The 16,648-nt window shown below is 43.4% G+C and overlaps 1 protein-coding gene across 7 annotated transcripts in view; it reads left to right on the forward strand.

Annotated features, from left to right (window-relative positions):
• The window catches only part of myrf (myelin regulatory factor), a 283,101-nt gene that overhangs the window by 89,099 nt on the left and 177,354 nt on the right, over window positions 1-16,648 (forward strand). The window contains exon 1 of one of the 7 annotated variants that reach the window (XM_072272394.1): window positions 10,878-10,911. The exons of the other annotated variants lie outside the window; for them this stretch is intronic. Within the exon in view, the coding sequence (XP_072128495.1) occupies window positions 10,887-10,911 (25 nt within the window). The 5' untranslated portion in view covers window positions 10,878-10,886. Of the gene's footprint in view, window positions 1-10,877; window positions 10,912-16,648 lie in introns of those variants that run through there. 7 annotated transcript variants of the gene reach the window in all.

The following is a 16,648-nucleotide window of genomic DNA, read 5'->3' on the forward strand; positions in this document are numbered from 1 at the left end:
TAACAGCATACAGTGAACTGCAGTATTGGAGGTTTGGAGAGGGAGAAATGACACATGGAGGTAAGGAAGATTGGAATCAGAGGACTTGGACTAATGGGATAGAAATATGCCAATGTGCCAATCTCAGAATCCCATGTGTACATTTTTGGTGAAAGAATTTCTTTCAAGAGAAGATATATTTTCTCTGATTTTTATTGTTTCTGTAACTGTAACTTTGTGCAGAGAAGAATGGGCACGTTATGATTCATTCTGGTGATAGTATTATAACATACGAACATGTAAATGTGGATCTCAGTGAAAGTGAAATGGACATGCCATAAAGAAGACAAGAGAAGACTTACCCTGTGGCCTGTCAGGAAGAATGTTGTTTACTGGGTAGAAAGAGTGCAAGTAAACTGCTCATTCAGTTTTCTTACTAACGGAGTGAATGACAACACCCAATTCCTCTGCTCCCACCATCAGGCTTCCTTGATAATTGAAGGTCTCTAAAAGGCAATAACTGTTGAATGATTAATGGGATTGAGTCAATGATCTGTACAGCCTGGTATGCCCAGTTTCATCCATATTTACAGTGTCACCTGGAACTAATTCAAAGCTCCTTAAGGCATTGGGGAATCCCTGAAACTGTATTCCATTAACATCCCCAAACGCTTCATTATTTACAGAGTCTAGAAGTTTCAAGAGAAAGCCAGAAAGATTTAATATAAACAGTGGGATTCCTGGAATTTTTGAACAGAGTGGTGCTATGTGAAAGCTAGGTGAATGATCCTCGAGAAAAGGGTTGATATGAACGGCATCCCCTTCCTGAGTTATAATAAGTGAATCTGACCTGGGAAAAATAAACAAAATAAAAGATTCACAGCTTTAGGGTTAGGGTTAAAGCAAGTTTGTTTTGCTTTATCTGAAGCCTTAAATATTGCTGTAAGGACTCTGCTTGTAGCTTAATGGAGTTACATCTCCCCCATCTAATAAGCTGTTAAATATAAAAAATCTAAGTTTTCAGCTTTGGAAAGTGTGAATTTGAATCTGTTTTCATTTACCTCCTTAGCAGTAGGCCAGAACTTAACCTGCAGAAATTACATCCTTGAGAGTGAATGGGCTAAGGAGAGAGAACTTGGCTATCTGAAACTGGAATTAAGTATTAATGTAAGTGGTGTGTGAATGAGTGCATGTCCTTCAAACACAAACAAGATTAGTACAGAACTTTGATAAGGATTCAGGTGGCAATAAAACAAACAGAGGAGAACAATGGTGATTTTATCTAACACATAATGGTGGTTAAAATAAGAGCATTATCAATATGAGGTTACAGACGTATTAACGTAACTGTCCTTTTTTATTTGAATGACTTGTAACAAGAGATATAATTAATTCCTTTAATCATTTCTTTTTTCATTAGTTGAGGGGTCTCCTGCATTACCCCTGTGCTCTCAGTTTGCTTGTTACCAGTGTGAGAATGCTCACCAGATTAATCTTGCTCTAGCTATTTTGCTCGTTTCACAGGGAATGCCTCCAGAAGACACAGTACAGTACATCATTAAAGACCCCTCACACCCTCTCCATGAACTGTTTGTTCTTCTACCATCAGGCAAACTTTACAGGAGCATCAAAACTAAAACCACAAGGCTACTAAACAGCTTCCTCCCACAGGCAGTCAGACTGCTAAATAGCTGCTCTACCTGACTCTGCTTTGGACACTTTTAACTTGCACTGGACATTTATAACTTGATTTTAACTGACATGTGGCTGTTGTGTTTTACTATATATTGTTATGTTTATTATTTAGTGTTGTGTTTGTTATGTTATGATTGCACTGCTCCTGAGAAACGCTGTCTCATTCTGCCCTGCAGAGCTGATGTACGGTTAGAATGACAATAAAGTTTTTTGAATCTTTGAATGAGAAATCACCACCTGGACCCACACTCTGTGGCACTCTGTTACTTAGCTCTGCAACTCTTTCCTCCAACAATTAACTCCCCACTTTTCTAATTCACATCGCTAAATTTCCTCTCCTTATGGTCTTATGTTTATTCTGTGTTCCTGGTTGCTTTGTGGAGCTTGTCAAAGGATGGATAGGATTGACGTGTCTGAGAAGACTGTTGATTGGAGGCCATTCTGCAAAAACTTTGTACTGAAGCTAAAATGATCAGTCACCCTTCATTCCTTGGGTAGGCTTTTCCACTTTTAATTGATCCTTTCTGGCTCTCAGTTTTGCACATCAGATACATGCCTGTATCAAAAGTACGGTTGAAAACGTTTTGATATGTCATTCCCTTATAATTTCCTTAATTTATTAGCCTGTCTGGTATTCAAAAACGGACCAAAGTATGACTACACAGGACCGAAATGTACAGTGAAGAAGTGTGAGATGTTTTCATCTAAAATTTTGAACAGTGTAATTCAGCAGAAGAATTTGTTCTACAAATTTTAATAGAATCCCATGATTTAAGGACATGATTTGTTTTCTTCTCAAATCTCACTTCTCCATCCCAACGTTCACTCTTTTGAAGGTGCTGGCATGCCAGCAGTTTCTGGCATTGCCTCCAGAGTAATTGCCAATGCAAACCTTTTTAAAATAGGGCTTAAACTGAGCTGCCACTTCAATCTGTTGTGTCAGGATACTGCTGAAGGGTCTCGGCCCGAAACGTCGACTGTACTCTTTTCCATAGATGCTGTCTGGCCGGCAGAGTTCCTCTAGCATTTTGTGTGTATTGCCTGGATTTCCAGCATCTGCAGATTTGCCATGACATCAATCTATTGCCCGTTTTGCATACTCAAGGTTAAAGTGTCTTTTAAATTCCAGTGCCAAAGCAGTTAACGATGGTAAGCTGCACCCATAGTCTAAAGCTTATTTTCTTCTTTTCATTTTGCTTCATCTTGTTCTCTCTTTTGCACCCCGTGGCCTTGTAATTCGGCAGTGCTTTCACTTTGCTCTCCTGTGTGGGTCATGTTAGAATTCCTGCTACATCTGGAGTGATATTAAGATCTCGAGGAGGCAGAGACGCCAATCATAATTTCGCAGGTGGCTCTGCAGCTAAGTGTAATAGTTGAAAAATTGCAATTTTGTTTTCCCCAACATGACACCTTTAACAAACGAAGATAGCGGCACGACACAGCATGTGCGGGCGTTCCGAATGATATCGATATGTGTAACTAGGGGTGCCGTGCACAATCCGGATTTGGTGGAGACAGCCGTGAGAAGTGCAGAGGAACGTCTGGAGTAACTTCTGAAATTCCTGCTTCGCTGCCGCTGCTACTGTGCGATCGAGAATCTCCGGAGATGAAGGCTCCAAATCCTCGGCTTTGCTTATCCCCGGTTGCTGGGGCTGGGGTCGAAACACTCGGCAGAGATGGTGCTCGGTGCTCGGTGTTGAAGAGGTGGTCGGAGGCTCGGAGTTTTCGGACAGACTCGGAGTCAGAGTGTGGTCGGATGCTTCCGGGATGCTGCACCGGCAAGTTGGTGGCGCTGGTGGTTTACCATCTGTGTGAGATGATGGGACTTTCGAGAGACTTTGAGACTTTTACTGTGCCATGGCCTGTTATTAAATTACGGTATTGCTTTGCACTGTTGTAACTATATGTTATAATTATGCGGTTTTTGTCTGTTTTTAAGTCGGTTTTCGTGATATCATTCTGGAAAAACATTTAATCATTTCTTAATGCATGCATTACTAAATGACAATAAAAGGGGACTGTGTGTCCTCATAATCATAATCATAAATCATATAATCAAACACACACGCACGCGCGTGCACGGTGAATTGTTCGTCTGCCTGAAATTCTGTTTGTGGTGAAAAAGTAATTAACTTGTAGAACAAGTCCTCCATTGGACTGAAGCTGAACTTTACTGGCCATCCCTTGTCAGCATGAATTCTGCCTCTGAAAATTCTTCCACACTTCTGCACACACTCCTCCCCACACTCAGTTTGGTCCAGCCTCATACAATGCCAGTAAAGTGCTGGAATGAGACGTTAAATGGAATCATGCTGGGAATACTGTGTGAGCTGCCACTCCTGGGAGAACTTGCCTTCGTGGGAGTTCTGTTGTTTACCTTTGGCCTGGCTGTCTGAGCTGGGCTGAGATGCCAGTTGCTTTGTACCCTAATCTTATTGACCCTGTTCCAATACTGATCCTCTCTGTGTCACTAGTTGTACCTGGTCAGGAGACACGTGACACTCAAACAAATGTTAAGTACTTAATCGCCTAGTTAACCCCATGATCGACAGACAAATTCTAATTCTCTTTTACCCTGCTGCTTCTCTCCTGAGTATGCAAGATTCTTGCATGGAGACATTTCTATGTTCATGAATGAATTATCAGCTGAGCACGGTTCCTTCAAAGTGCAATTATTTAGTGGAAGAATTTAACTAAACTTCACGCTGAGCAGGCAGGAATCTCACTAAGAAAGTAATTGCAATTTCAAGAGGCTTTAATTTGACAGGGACCCTGAATTATGAGTAAGTAAATCAGAGTCAAGATCAGGTGAATATCACTGACATATATCGTGAAATTTGTTAACTTTGTGGCAGCAGTACAACGCAATTCATGGTAATGTAGGAAAAATGGTGAACTACATTAAGTATATGTATATATAATAGTTAAATTATGCAGGAAACAGAATTAAAAAAAGTAGCGAGATGGTGTTCATGGTTTCAATATCCATTCAGAAATTGTATGGCAGAGGGAAGAAGCTGTTAATAAATGGCTGAGTGTGTGCCTTCAGGTTTCTGTACCTCCTCCCCAATGGTAACAGTGAGAAGAGGGCATGTCCTGGGAGGTGGGCTCCTTAATGATGCACCTTCTTAAGGCTCCTCTCCTTGGATACAAGATGGAGCTGACTGCACAATACTTGCCCATAATTGAAGGTCACTGGTCAAAGCCAGTAAACAGAACTTATTGATTATTTTTACAAAGGAGAGTGAGTGGGTGTTGTTTACATGGAAACTCAGAAGGTTTTTGACAAGGTGCCACACATGAGGCTGCTTAACAAGATGAGAGCCCAAGATCTTACAGGAAAGATACTAGCTTGGATAGAGCATTGGCTAATTGGCAGGAGGCAAAGAATGGGGATAAAGGGGGCTTTTTCTCGTTGGCTGCTGGAGAGTAGTGGTGTTCCACAGGGGGTCAGTGTTGGGACCACTTCTTTTCACATTATACGTCAATGATTTCAGTGACAGAATTGATGGCTTTGTGGCCAGGTTTGAGGATGATACGAAGATAGGTGGAGAGCCAGGTATTCTGTAGAAGGACTGAGACAGATTGGGGGAATGGGCCAAAAAAGTGGCAGATGGAACGTAGTGTAGGGAAATGGACGGTCATGCACTTTGATAGAAGGAATAAATGTATAGACTATTTTCTAACAGGGAGAAAGTTAAAAAATCAGGAGTGCAAAGGGATCTGGGATTCCTTGTGCAGGATTCCCTACAGGTTAACTTGCAGACTGAGTCGGTGGTGAAGAAGGCAAATGCAATGTTAGTATTCATTTCGAGAGGACAAGAATATAAGAGCAGGGACGTGAAGCCGAGCCTTTATAAGGCATTGGTCAAATCACACTGAGCAGTTTTGGGCCCCTTATCCAAGCAAGAGTGCGCTGGCATTGGCAAGGGTCCAGAGGAGGTTCATGAGAATGATGTGGGAATGGAAGGTTTAACATTTCAGGAGTGTTTGATGGTTCTGGGCCTCTACTCACTGGAGTTTAGAATGGGGGGAGGGAATCTCATTGAAACCTATTGGATATTGAAAGGCTGGGATAGAGTGGATGTAGCGAGGATGAAACCTACAGTGGGTGAGTCCAGGACCGGAGTGCACAGCCTTATAATTGTGGGACATCCATTTAGAATAGATATGAGGAGGAATTTCTTTAGCCAGAGGGTAGGGAATCTGTGGAATTCATTGCCACGGACGGCTGTGAAGGCCGAGCCATTTGGTATAATTAAGACAGTTTGATAGGTTCTTGATTAGTTAGGGCATCAAAGATTCAGGGGAAAAGGCAGGAGAATGGGATTGAGAGGGATAATTCAGTTGTTCACCATGCAACGATAACAACCACTCTAGTCATCCGTAATTTGTAGGGGCTGGACTGGTCTCTGGGTACACAGATGGCTGGCCAATCCGTGCTTGAAAAGTTCTTTGTCAGTGTGGACAAGAGATGGCAGCCATGTTGGGTTGGCGGTTGCTGGCTTGGTCTTTCCTGGCCAGGCTATGTCTCTCTGCTGCAATTGTTCTTCCCTCCTCCTGTGTCACTACACTGGTATGGTGGGAGGAGTACTCAGCCCGATCCTGGGTGATATACTCCCATGTGTCTGCATTGATGCCAAAAGCTTCTAGTGAAATCTTTAAGCTGTCTTTACAGTATTTCATTTCAGTAGTTTGCCATAAAGCAGTCTCTCAGGCAGCTGATGGTCTGGCAAATGAGTTATGTACCCTGTCCAGTGTAACTGGGACTATATCAGGATGGTGTAGATACAGAGCAGGCCAGCCTTGGTTAGTACTTCAGTGTCAGGGATTCTGTCCTGCCACTTAATGTTGAGGAGCATTCTGAGGCAAACTGTGTGGAAATAGTTCAGTTGCTTAGGATACCATTGATATACTGTCCATGTTTCACAGGCGTAAAGCAGAGTGGGGAATACTATGGCCCTTTACATCTTAAGTTTTGTCCATAGACTTGCACCTCTTCTGTTCTAGATGTTGTATAAAGTCTGACAAAGATAACACTTGCTTTGGCAATCCTGGTGATCTACTGTATGACGACGTGTGCTGCCAAGATATGTGAACCTTTAGGCATCAGTCAACATAGCAGAAAACACCGGACGGAATAGCATTGGCACCAAGGCACAACCCTCACGACCCTGTTTGAGATGGGGAAGGGCTCGGATGTCTCATCATCGTCCGGAACTCTGGCTTGCGAGGGTCAGGGAATTGCTACACCATGGTGTTGAACTTCCTTGGGCATCGATACTTCACCATGATCTTCCACAGGCCCTCTCTGCTAACAGCGTCAAAGGCTTTGGTCAGGCTGACCTAGCAGGCGAACTGGTGAATGTTCTGCTCCTGACATTTCACTTGCAGCAAACACCACGTCAATAATCCCATGCACTTTCCCAAATCCACACTGGCTCGCGGGTAGAGTACACGGTCAAGGTGTGATGTGCGATGGTTGAGAAGAAGCCTGGTGAAGATCTTGCCTGTGATAGGTAGCAAGAATATTCTCCGATAGTTGTCACAGGAGTGTTGGTTTCTCTTTCGCGTATACAGGTGGATGATGGATGCATCTTTAAATTCCTGAGGGATAGTTTCTTGCTGCCACGTGAGTTGGAAAATTTGATGGAGCTTTTCAGTAAGCGCTGCACCACTTTCCTGGTAGGTCTCAGCTGATATTGTGTCTGATGCAGACACTTTGCCACTAGAGAACCGACATATCGCTTTCAGGCTCTCAGCTAAGGTCGGTGAACACCCAGTGCTCCATTGGCAATGCACTAGGGGCAGGCAATCAGTGGGTTCCCTGCCAGCCTCAGTAAACTGGGCAGGGGAAGAACAGAGCAGGCAATGTGTGGGCCACTTCCTCATATCGTGGAGCTGAGCAGAGCATTCCTGGAAAGGGCTGCTCAGTCGCTCGGATGGCTGCCGAGAGCCACTCTGCCCCATGTCAGTGGATGACCACCCTAAGACTGTGTGCGGTTTGCGGCCAGGGCTGCCAGTGCACCCACGCCTGTAACCACAGGACACAGGGTAGTTTGAGAGGGGAGGGATGGATAACAAGGGTAAATTGCACAAAGGTTTAGCTTGAAGTGAGGAAGAGTTACGCAGGGTTGACCTCACTCACTCATCTGTATCCAGTAGCAAGACAGAGTCAAATACAGTGGATGACCCTTAGTGCCTCGTCACACTCTTAAAGTGCTCCACAGCCTACCTTCCTGCCCGTTGAGCCAAACCAGTGGTTGCCTCTGTGCAGTCTGCCAGGTCCAGTATTCACCAGGTTGGGTAGGCAAGCCCGAACACACTGACGGTTTTAGACCCATCGGTTATCCTCACCTGGTTTAGCCCACTCGTCGAAGCGAATGTGGCCACTATCGCAAGCAAACAGCTGAGACCTGAGTACCAAGAGGGGACCAAAGGTGGACGAGCTACTCCCAAGAGAGCTACACCCCATCAGAGGTACTACCCCTCCCTGACACTCATACACCCTGATAATAAACACAAAATAACCTGCAGATGCTGGGGTCAAAGCAACACTCACAACACGCTGGAGGAACTCAGCAGGTCGGGCAGCATCCATGGAAAAGATCGGTCGACGTTTCGGGCCGGAACCCTTTGTCAGGACTGTAGGGGGAAGGGGCAGAGGCCCTATAAAGAAGGTGGGGGGAGGGTGGGAAGGAGAAAGCTGGTAGGTTCCAGGTGAAGAACCAGTAAGGGGAAAGATAAAGGGGTGGGGGAGGGGAAGCAGGGAGGTGATAGGCAGGAAAGGTGAAGAAAGAATAGGGGAAAACACAATGAGTAGTAGAAGGAGGCGGAACCAAGAGGGAGGTGGTAGGCAGCTGGGGGAGGTGGCAGAGTGACATAGGGATAGGGGAAGGGAATTACTGGAAGTTGGAGAATTCTATGTTCATACCAAGGGGCTGGAGATTACCTAGACCATACCAAGGGGCTAGAGACTACCTAGACAGGAACAGACAGGATCTCCCAGTAGCCCCGTCTGCCAAAACAGACAGGATCTCCCAGTAGCCACCCACTTCAACTCTGCTTCCCACTCCCATTCAGATATGTCCATACATGGCCTCCTCTACTGCCATGTCAGGTTGGAGGAGCAACACCTCATATACCGTCTAGGTAGTCTCCAGCCCCTTGGTATGAACATAGAATTCTCCAACTTCCGGTAATTCCCTTCCTCTATCCCTATGTCACTCTGCCCCCTCCCCCAGCTGCCTACCACCTCCCTCTTGGTTCTGCCTCCTTTTACTACTCATTGTGTTTTCCCCTATTCTTTCTTCACCTTTCCTGCCTATCACCTCCCTGCTTCCCCTCACCCACCCCTTTATCTTTCCCCTTACTGGTTCTTCACCTGGAACTGACCAGCCTTCTCCTTCCCACCTTCCCCGTACCTTCGTAATAGGGCCTCTGCCCCTTCCCCCTACAGTCCTGACGAAGGGTTCTGGCCCGAAACGTTGACTGGTCGTTTCCACGGATGTTGCCCGACCTGCTGAGTTCCTCCAGCGTGTTGTGAGTGTCATCCTGATAATAAATCAGTCGTGATGGAATGCGAAGAAGCCTGGATGGGCCGAATGGCTTACTTCTGCTCCCATATCTTGACATCTTATGGCTCAATTTTAGAACAATCCAATAAAAGCTTGTATGCAGCCATGCAAACATCTTACCAGACCAGAGCTTTTCAGTGCGTTCATGGAGAATTTTGCATAAATGGGAATGGCCATTAGCCACCATTGATCAACAGTCATTCAGAGTGGATTGAAATGACACACGTTGGTTCATATTCTAAATGTGCATGGATATGTTAAGAACTACACGTGCACGTCGTAGTTTATCTGATGAGCTTAACTATGACAACAGGCCCCAGTTTTAATCTACAAACTTTATAAAACAATAATATCAAACAAACTCCTGTTCATTTCTATCATCCATCTTCAAATGGGAAAGTTGAGAGATCATCCAGAATACTCACAGACACTTTCAAGAATGAAATACGTTCCTTCTTCAGTGTTTTCACTAAGTACACAGTGATCATGCACAGTACAGTGGGCATATTCTGTAAAATTATTGATGAAGATTGAGAATGTGCTTGACACTAATGTGAATGGATACAATTTCAAGCAAAATAAGTACAGTACATTTGTGTTCTTACCCCACCTTTGGTTCCTATCTCCCTCTATATAAGACAGAATCTAAGATGTTCATGTAGATCAGATGATGAGATGAAGCAAGTCTAGATGTAGAACTACTTGATCATGAGTTTGTGTTCAAGCTGAATCCAGTGCTGAAGTCAGGAAGTAAAGAGTCAAATCGAAGCAAGTCTGATTTTTAAAAAATCTTCTATGAGCTCAAATTCATAACCAAGCAATATGAAAGTTGAATTAAAACAGTTACATTTCACATTTGAAAGTGTAAAAGAGGGTTATAGGGAAATACTTCTGTCTCTTCTTTGGTGATATCTGTACCTGTTGATCTATATGCACCTGAAGACAGAAGCTTCTTCTGGTTTGCGTACTTTACTGCAAAGTCACAGTCACTTGGTTTACGGCAGCAATTAGATGGCTTGAGATGTGAATAGCTACATGTAATTGGTTGGCAAATAAACCTTCACTCTGTTGATCTACACATATTGTGCCTTAAAACTTTACAATGAAGAACAGCAATTCTTGGCCAATTAACTTTATTTTGCACTTTTCAGAAATAAATTCTTCCAACATGTAATATCAAGCCAATCATCAAACATTTCCTTCATTCCCTAATTATTTCCTAAAGTCATTCAATATTAGCAGCTTTTCTTGTAGGTTCATGCAGTTAAAATCCAATGCAAAGAGAAGAAATAGATTTTTGTTTTCCTGCTTGTGAGATTAACTAACACAATGGTTAGAACACTAATCTTTCACCTCTGAAACCTGGGTTAAAGTTCAGACCAGCAGCAGGGATGAAGGATGTGTTTCTTTGTTTGCTCCCAGCCTCACTGGTTTAAAAATAATTCTGGCCATGACTTTAAACTCGATTTATTGCAGGCATTGACAGGTGGCACAGTTTGCCATGTCCAACTGGCACGGAAAGAGGAGAGAAGGACCGTTAGCTGAGCCCATCGGCTGTAATATAGTGTGGGAAACCCCAACCATCTTTTTGTTGAAATGTGGAGCAGCCTGTGCAAGAAGACAAGCAGGAATGGAATGTTAATGGAAGGCCCCACTCCGTGTGAGTCAAACACGATTCATATGAATGTCACTTCAGTGAGCAGCGGTAGCCTGAGTGTTTAATCTGGACAGCGAGGCTATAATTCACTAACGCACTGCAGTTGCACTTTGCGGGCTCCTTCTTCATGCACATTCCTGCCAGTTATTAGCTTTTAAGTTCTGTGTGCACACTCACACGTACACACACACACACACTCACTCACTCACTGCACAGAGTAACAGATAGGAGGGATTTGTTATCCTAAACTCAGTCTAAATTGTGTACATGGACCAGCTATCATGCATGTAAAAAAGAATGAGAAAATCCACACGATTTTTAACAAAGCAAGGGTCACCCAAAATTGTCACGTTGTTTGTGATGCATGATTAGTCAACACACATTCTGTGGAATTTAGGCAGAAAGCCACTTTGAGCTGCCTGCTAATTATAATGAATCCAGTGTTTAGCCAGCATTAATCAACTCTGTTCGTTGGTTGGAAGTTTCAGCAAGAGGCCAATATTGCAAGTAGCAAGCACCATTTAAAATCTAAAACTCACTTTAAAATTAATCTCTAACTGTCAAAGGGCTTGTGGTTTGCAGCTGAAGTAGGTGGTGGTATGTGTTGTATAACTGAAGCTAACCTGGAAAAGAGTAGGGCATTGCACACAAGATGCTGGAGGAACTCAGCAGATCAGGCAGCATCTCTAGAAATGAATTGACACTAGACGTTTTGGGCCAAGACCCTTCATCAGGACTGAGAAGGGGAAAGGTGACAGAATAAAAATGTTGGGAGAAGGGGAGGAGGCTAGCTAGAAGGTGATAGGTGAAGCCAGGTGGGTGGGAAAGGTCAAGGCCTGACGAAGAAGGAATCTGATAGGAAGGAGAGTGGACCATAGAAGAAATGGAAGGAGGAGGGGACCCAAGTGGAAGTAATAGAGAGGTGAGAAGTGAAAGGTCGGAGTGGAGATTGGGGGTGGGGGGAGCAGGGGAGAATTTGTTTACCAGAAATAGAAATCAATTTTCGTGCCATCAAGTTGGAGGCTACCCAGATAGAATATATGGTTTTGCTCCTCCACCCTGAGGGTGGCCTCATCTTGGCACAAAAGGAGGCCATGGATTGACACATCAAAATGGGAATGGGAATCAGAATTGAAATGTTTGTAAAAAGTAAAGTATGATCTGATACAGGAAAAGGCTCCCAAGTATTTATGTAAACTCTGGAAGCCTTGGCAGAAAGGTGGATGAGAGAAGTATCTTGTATCTGCAGATACCCTCCAGACCTATGCTTGAGGCAATGAGAGTAGATATCATTTGAGACCATTGCCAGAAGCCATGTCCCAGAGACATGCTGTAATGCTGCAAAAATTTCAATGACATTGAACTGATGGTCAAGTTCAGTATTGCCATCCTCAAGTGCCAGATCCTATCGTCACAGTGTACTGTATGTATGTTCCATTCATTACACATCACTATTTTTGTCAACAAGAACACATGCAAAATGTAATATGTGTCAATTCATCTTCAGACTTGTAACATTTCTACAGGATTCATATCAAGGCACGGAGCTTGCACGCAGTATCAGCTAGTAAATGCATGCAACAGTCAAATAGATTTCAAGACACTGGCTGATGTACCTCCATTTTCCTTGCAGGATAAGATGATGCACAAATGGACACTGCAGCAATTAACCAGAGGGAGTTCAGTGCTCTGCATGTCCTTCCCTACACTCCCTCCCCTATGGAAGAGAAGATCCTGGTGCATATTGAGTCACCCATTTCTGAGGCCATTTTTAGTAGCAGGCCACTAAACATGGAAATTTATCACCGCGCCAAATTTAATTCACTGACACCTACATTGTGCAACTTGATTGCACGTTTGGTGTCTGCGCCTCAGGTACATGAAATTTATAGGACAGCGCAGTGGAAGGATCTGTACTAAGAGGGACAATGGACAGCAGTGTTATGCAATTGAGGAAGGTGTTATCAATTGCTCATAAACTCTGCTTCACAGGAGCCAAATTATGACTTTGAAAGCTGAAGGGCATGCCGAAATACTTGGTTATTAGGAAAATTCTACTTCAAATGCACACAAACGTAAGAAGCTGTAGAGAATATTGGACTCTCCGCAGTAGGTCTCGGGGCCATACCTCCCCTCCATGGATGGAATCTGCAGGAGATACAAGGAGAACTGGAATTAGAATTTGTTTATTCTCATCCCATGTACTAAGATACAGTGAAGAGCTCGTCTTATATACTGTTCATACAGATCAAATGATTGCACAGTGCACTGAGGTAGAACAAGATAAGGTAGAATAAAGTGTAGCAGCTAAAGAGAAAGTGCAGGGTAGGTAGACAGTAAGGTGCAGGATCATAATAAGGTAGACTGTGAGATCAAGAGTCCATCTTATTGCACTATGTAATTATTTAATAGTCTTATAACAGCTGGATAGAAGCTCTCCTTGGGCCTGTTGGTATGTGCTTTCAGAATTTTATATCTTCTACATGATGGAAGAGCGGAGAAGAGAAAATGTCTGGGGTGAGTGGAGTCTTTGATTATGCTGGCTGCTTTACTGACGCAGCAAGAAGTATAGACAGAGTCCGTGGAGTGAAGACTAGTTTCCATGGTGGGCTGAGCTGTGACCACAACTCTCTCTGCAGTTTCTTAGGGTCGTGTGCCAAACAGTTGCCATACCAAGCCATTATGAATGTAGTTAAGATGCTTCCTGTGGTGCATCAATAAAAACTGGTAAGAGTTGATCGGGACATGCCAAATTTCTTTAGCCTCCTGAAGAGGTAGAGACATTGGTGAGCTTTCCTGACTCATTAATAAAGATGCCTATCATCTTTTTGCAGCTTCCATCAGGCAGGAACTACGGGAGCCTCAAGTCCCACACCTCCAGGTTCAGGAGCAGCTACGGTCGTTTAGTTCTTGAACCAACAAGCATAACCCAAATCAATTGTGTTTAGCAACACTATGATCACTTTCATCACATTAAGTTAAAATAGGCACTTTTTGTTCTTCCTTGTGAAAGTTTAAATTTATTTTAAGTCTATGTTTTTCTCAAGAATGATGCATTTATGATACCATGTGCCTGTGATGCTGCTGCATGCAAGGTTTTCATTGCTGTTGTGTGCATTTGTACTTGCACATATGACGATAAACTCACCTTTGACTTTGAAATAACTAGAAAGTTATTTAGTGTCTAGAACTTTGAAGAATGTAGCACTGTCCATCAGGTGGTGCTTGAAGCCCATCCATTCTTGTCTGGCCATCTCAGTTTGGACCCATCGGGATCTAACATCTGATAGGCAGTGTTATAGCTCCCCCTGCACCACAAGTGCCAGCTGAGTGCTGTCAGACAAACCTGGGCTTCACCTGTCATGACGGTGGATTATGGTATGCAAATAAGCCTGCAATGTTTCACAGCATTTTAACAATCTGCCATTCAACAGATCATTGCAGTTGCTGAGGCCAACCCTGGGACAGAAGCTGTAGCTCTGTGGAATATCAATCTGGCCTTCTCTCATAGGAAGAAAGCATCCATTCCCCCTGTTCTGCACCTTTACCAGTACCCTTGCTATCGCTTCTCAATCTGTCTGCTCTGCCACTGGCTCCTCAGCTGAAGTGATGCATACTGTCACAGTTAAGGAGCTAATTTAACCCTACTAGTCAACCATACCTTCTTAATTCCGCTGAGGGTTTTCTGTCTCAATTTCACACTACACTTTAATGTGGAGTTTTGGCCAAGGGATGATCATTAATCTTCTGATCTATCTGAACCATCCTGCTGAAAGCCATTAGCCTTTTAGCAGCTTTATTGTGACTACCAGGATAGTCAAAAGTGCAGAGAGGATGGGCGCTGAGTAAATGTGCAGAGAGGATGGGCACTGAGTAAATGTGCAGAGGGATGGGCACTGAGTAATTGCGCAGAGAGGATGGGCACTGAGTAATTGTGCAGAGAGGATGGGCACTGAGTAAATGTGCAGAGAGGATGGGCACTGAGTAAATGTGCAGAGGGATGGGCACTGAGTAAATGTGCAAGGGTGGTTAGTTGTCCTTTAATTGGGACATGCCATGGATTCTTCATGAATTTGTTGGTGACTATTTTGAAGGTCAGTGGCAGGGTGGAGAACAGTTGCTGAACTGGGAATTGGCGTTGCAGTTACTGGAGTGAACTCTGACGAGTTTTCCACATACAGCTAGCCAGAATGGTTTGGCTTGCTGCTCCCTTTTCTCCCCTGCTTCTGCCTCTCTTCACCGTGACAAAACCTGCAGCCCAAGCCTTGTGCTCTTTATATCACCGGTTGCTGGTAAGAATGAGTAAAATGGCCTTTTTGGATAATGGGCACCAGAGGCCATCTGGCACAAAACTGAAAAGTTGCAAAAAGTGGAGCTATATGAAACTGCAAATGCTTGAATCGGTCTGCTGGTGAGGCTCAGTGGCTTGAGCGGATCTGTGGGGCACAAAGACTGATTCACAATTCCTTTACAGAACGTTTGTTGCTCAGGTTGCAAATATTTCTCTCTCCAGAAGGTAAGAATAACTGAAAAAGTAAAAGTGCTATGGTTACTGGCAAAGTTCTATTTGCCCTGATCTAAGTTTAAAGTAGTGCCTAACCATAGTAGATTTCAGTGAGGACGCACTACTGGTGCTAAAATATCATCTACTCGGAGATCCAGGCAAGAGAAACACTTCTCAAAAACTCTGGCGGTAAGACCTCCTGCTAAGAACAAAGCTTCTCTTCCTTGGAATTTAGCAACTTTTAAGCTCACTAACTTCTCTCCTACAATTTTTTGATCTGAGCCCTTTGAACCACGTTTTTAATGGACCCTCGATTCCCTAACATGTCTGACAGCTTTTTTGTGCCCTTTCTTTGAAGGTAGATACGAAGTAATTTTTTGCTCCAATGTAATTGCCTTTCTCCCACATTATAAGTTCTCCCATCTCTGTCTGTAAAACACTCATACTTTCCCTGACAATGTGTTCCTTATTATATACTAATAATGACTCTTACAGTTGTGTTTTTTTATCAAACTACACTAATATTCCATCTTGCCTTTTTTTTATCAATTTCTCGGTTCTTCTCAGGGAGCATAACATTGTTCAACAATCTTCATGCCTGTTATTTCCAGTAACTTTATAAGCGTCTTCTTTTTATTTGATACTATCTGTAATTTCTTTGGCTACCCATAGACGAATCAATTCTCATTCCAGCCTACCTTTTGATAGTATATTATCAGCAAGTAGGGGGCATTAAAAGTTGCTCTTTTGATAGCTTATGTTCCGCAACTATGGTTATTAATGTAAAAGTACACATAAAGTAGGGAAGAGGAATAGAAAAATTCTAGTGGTCTCTCTGCTTCAGTCACTTTGACAGATGCACTTTGCTCCTTAGACCAGTGAATGCAATGGTTCATAAATTCTGAACCTTAGCCTGGCTTGGTTTAAAATCCAAGCTAATATTCAACATAAGGAAAAGCATCAGGTGCTCAGCTCATCTCCATCCCAGCAGCAGTTGTTATTCTTTAGTTTGAAAGATGACAAATATCACAGCAGTTTATTTAGAGACAACTGTGTTTTTTGAAAGTGGGCCAGAAGCATTGCTACAGAGAGCCTATGGAACTCAAATCAGAAAATCCATTTCATGGTAACTGGGGAATCTGGAAAACACTTTCCAACCTTTTTTCCCTAGTGCTTGTATGTCACATTTCTAATGTTACAGTGCACTCAGTTCAGGAAAAATTATCCAGCACTTAA

The sequence above is a fragment of the Mobula birostris genome, chromosome 11 (assembly GCF_030028105.1).
Source record: "Mobula birostris isolate sMobBir1 chromosome 11, sMobBir1.hap1, whole genome shotgun sequence".
In the NCBI taxonomy this organism is placed as follows: Eukaryota; Metazoa; Chordata; class Chondrichthyes; order Myliobatiformes; family Myliobatidae; genus Mobula; species Mobula birostris.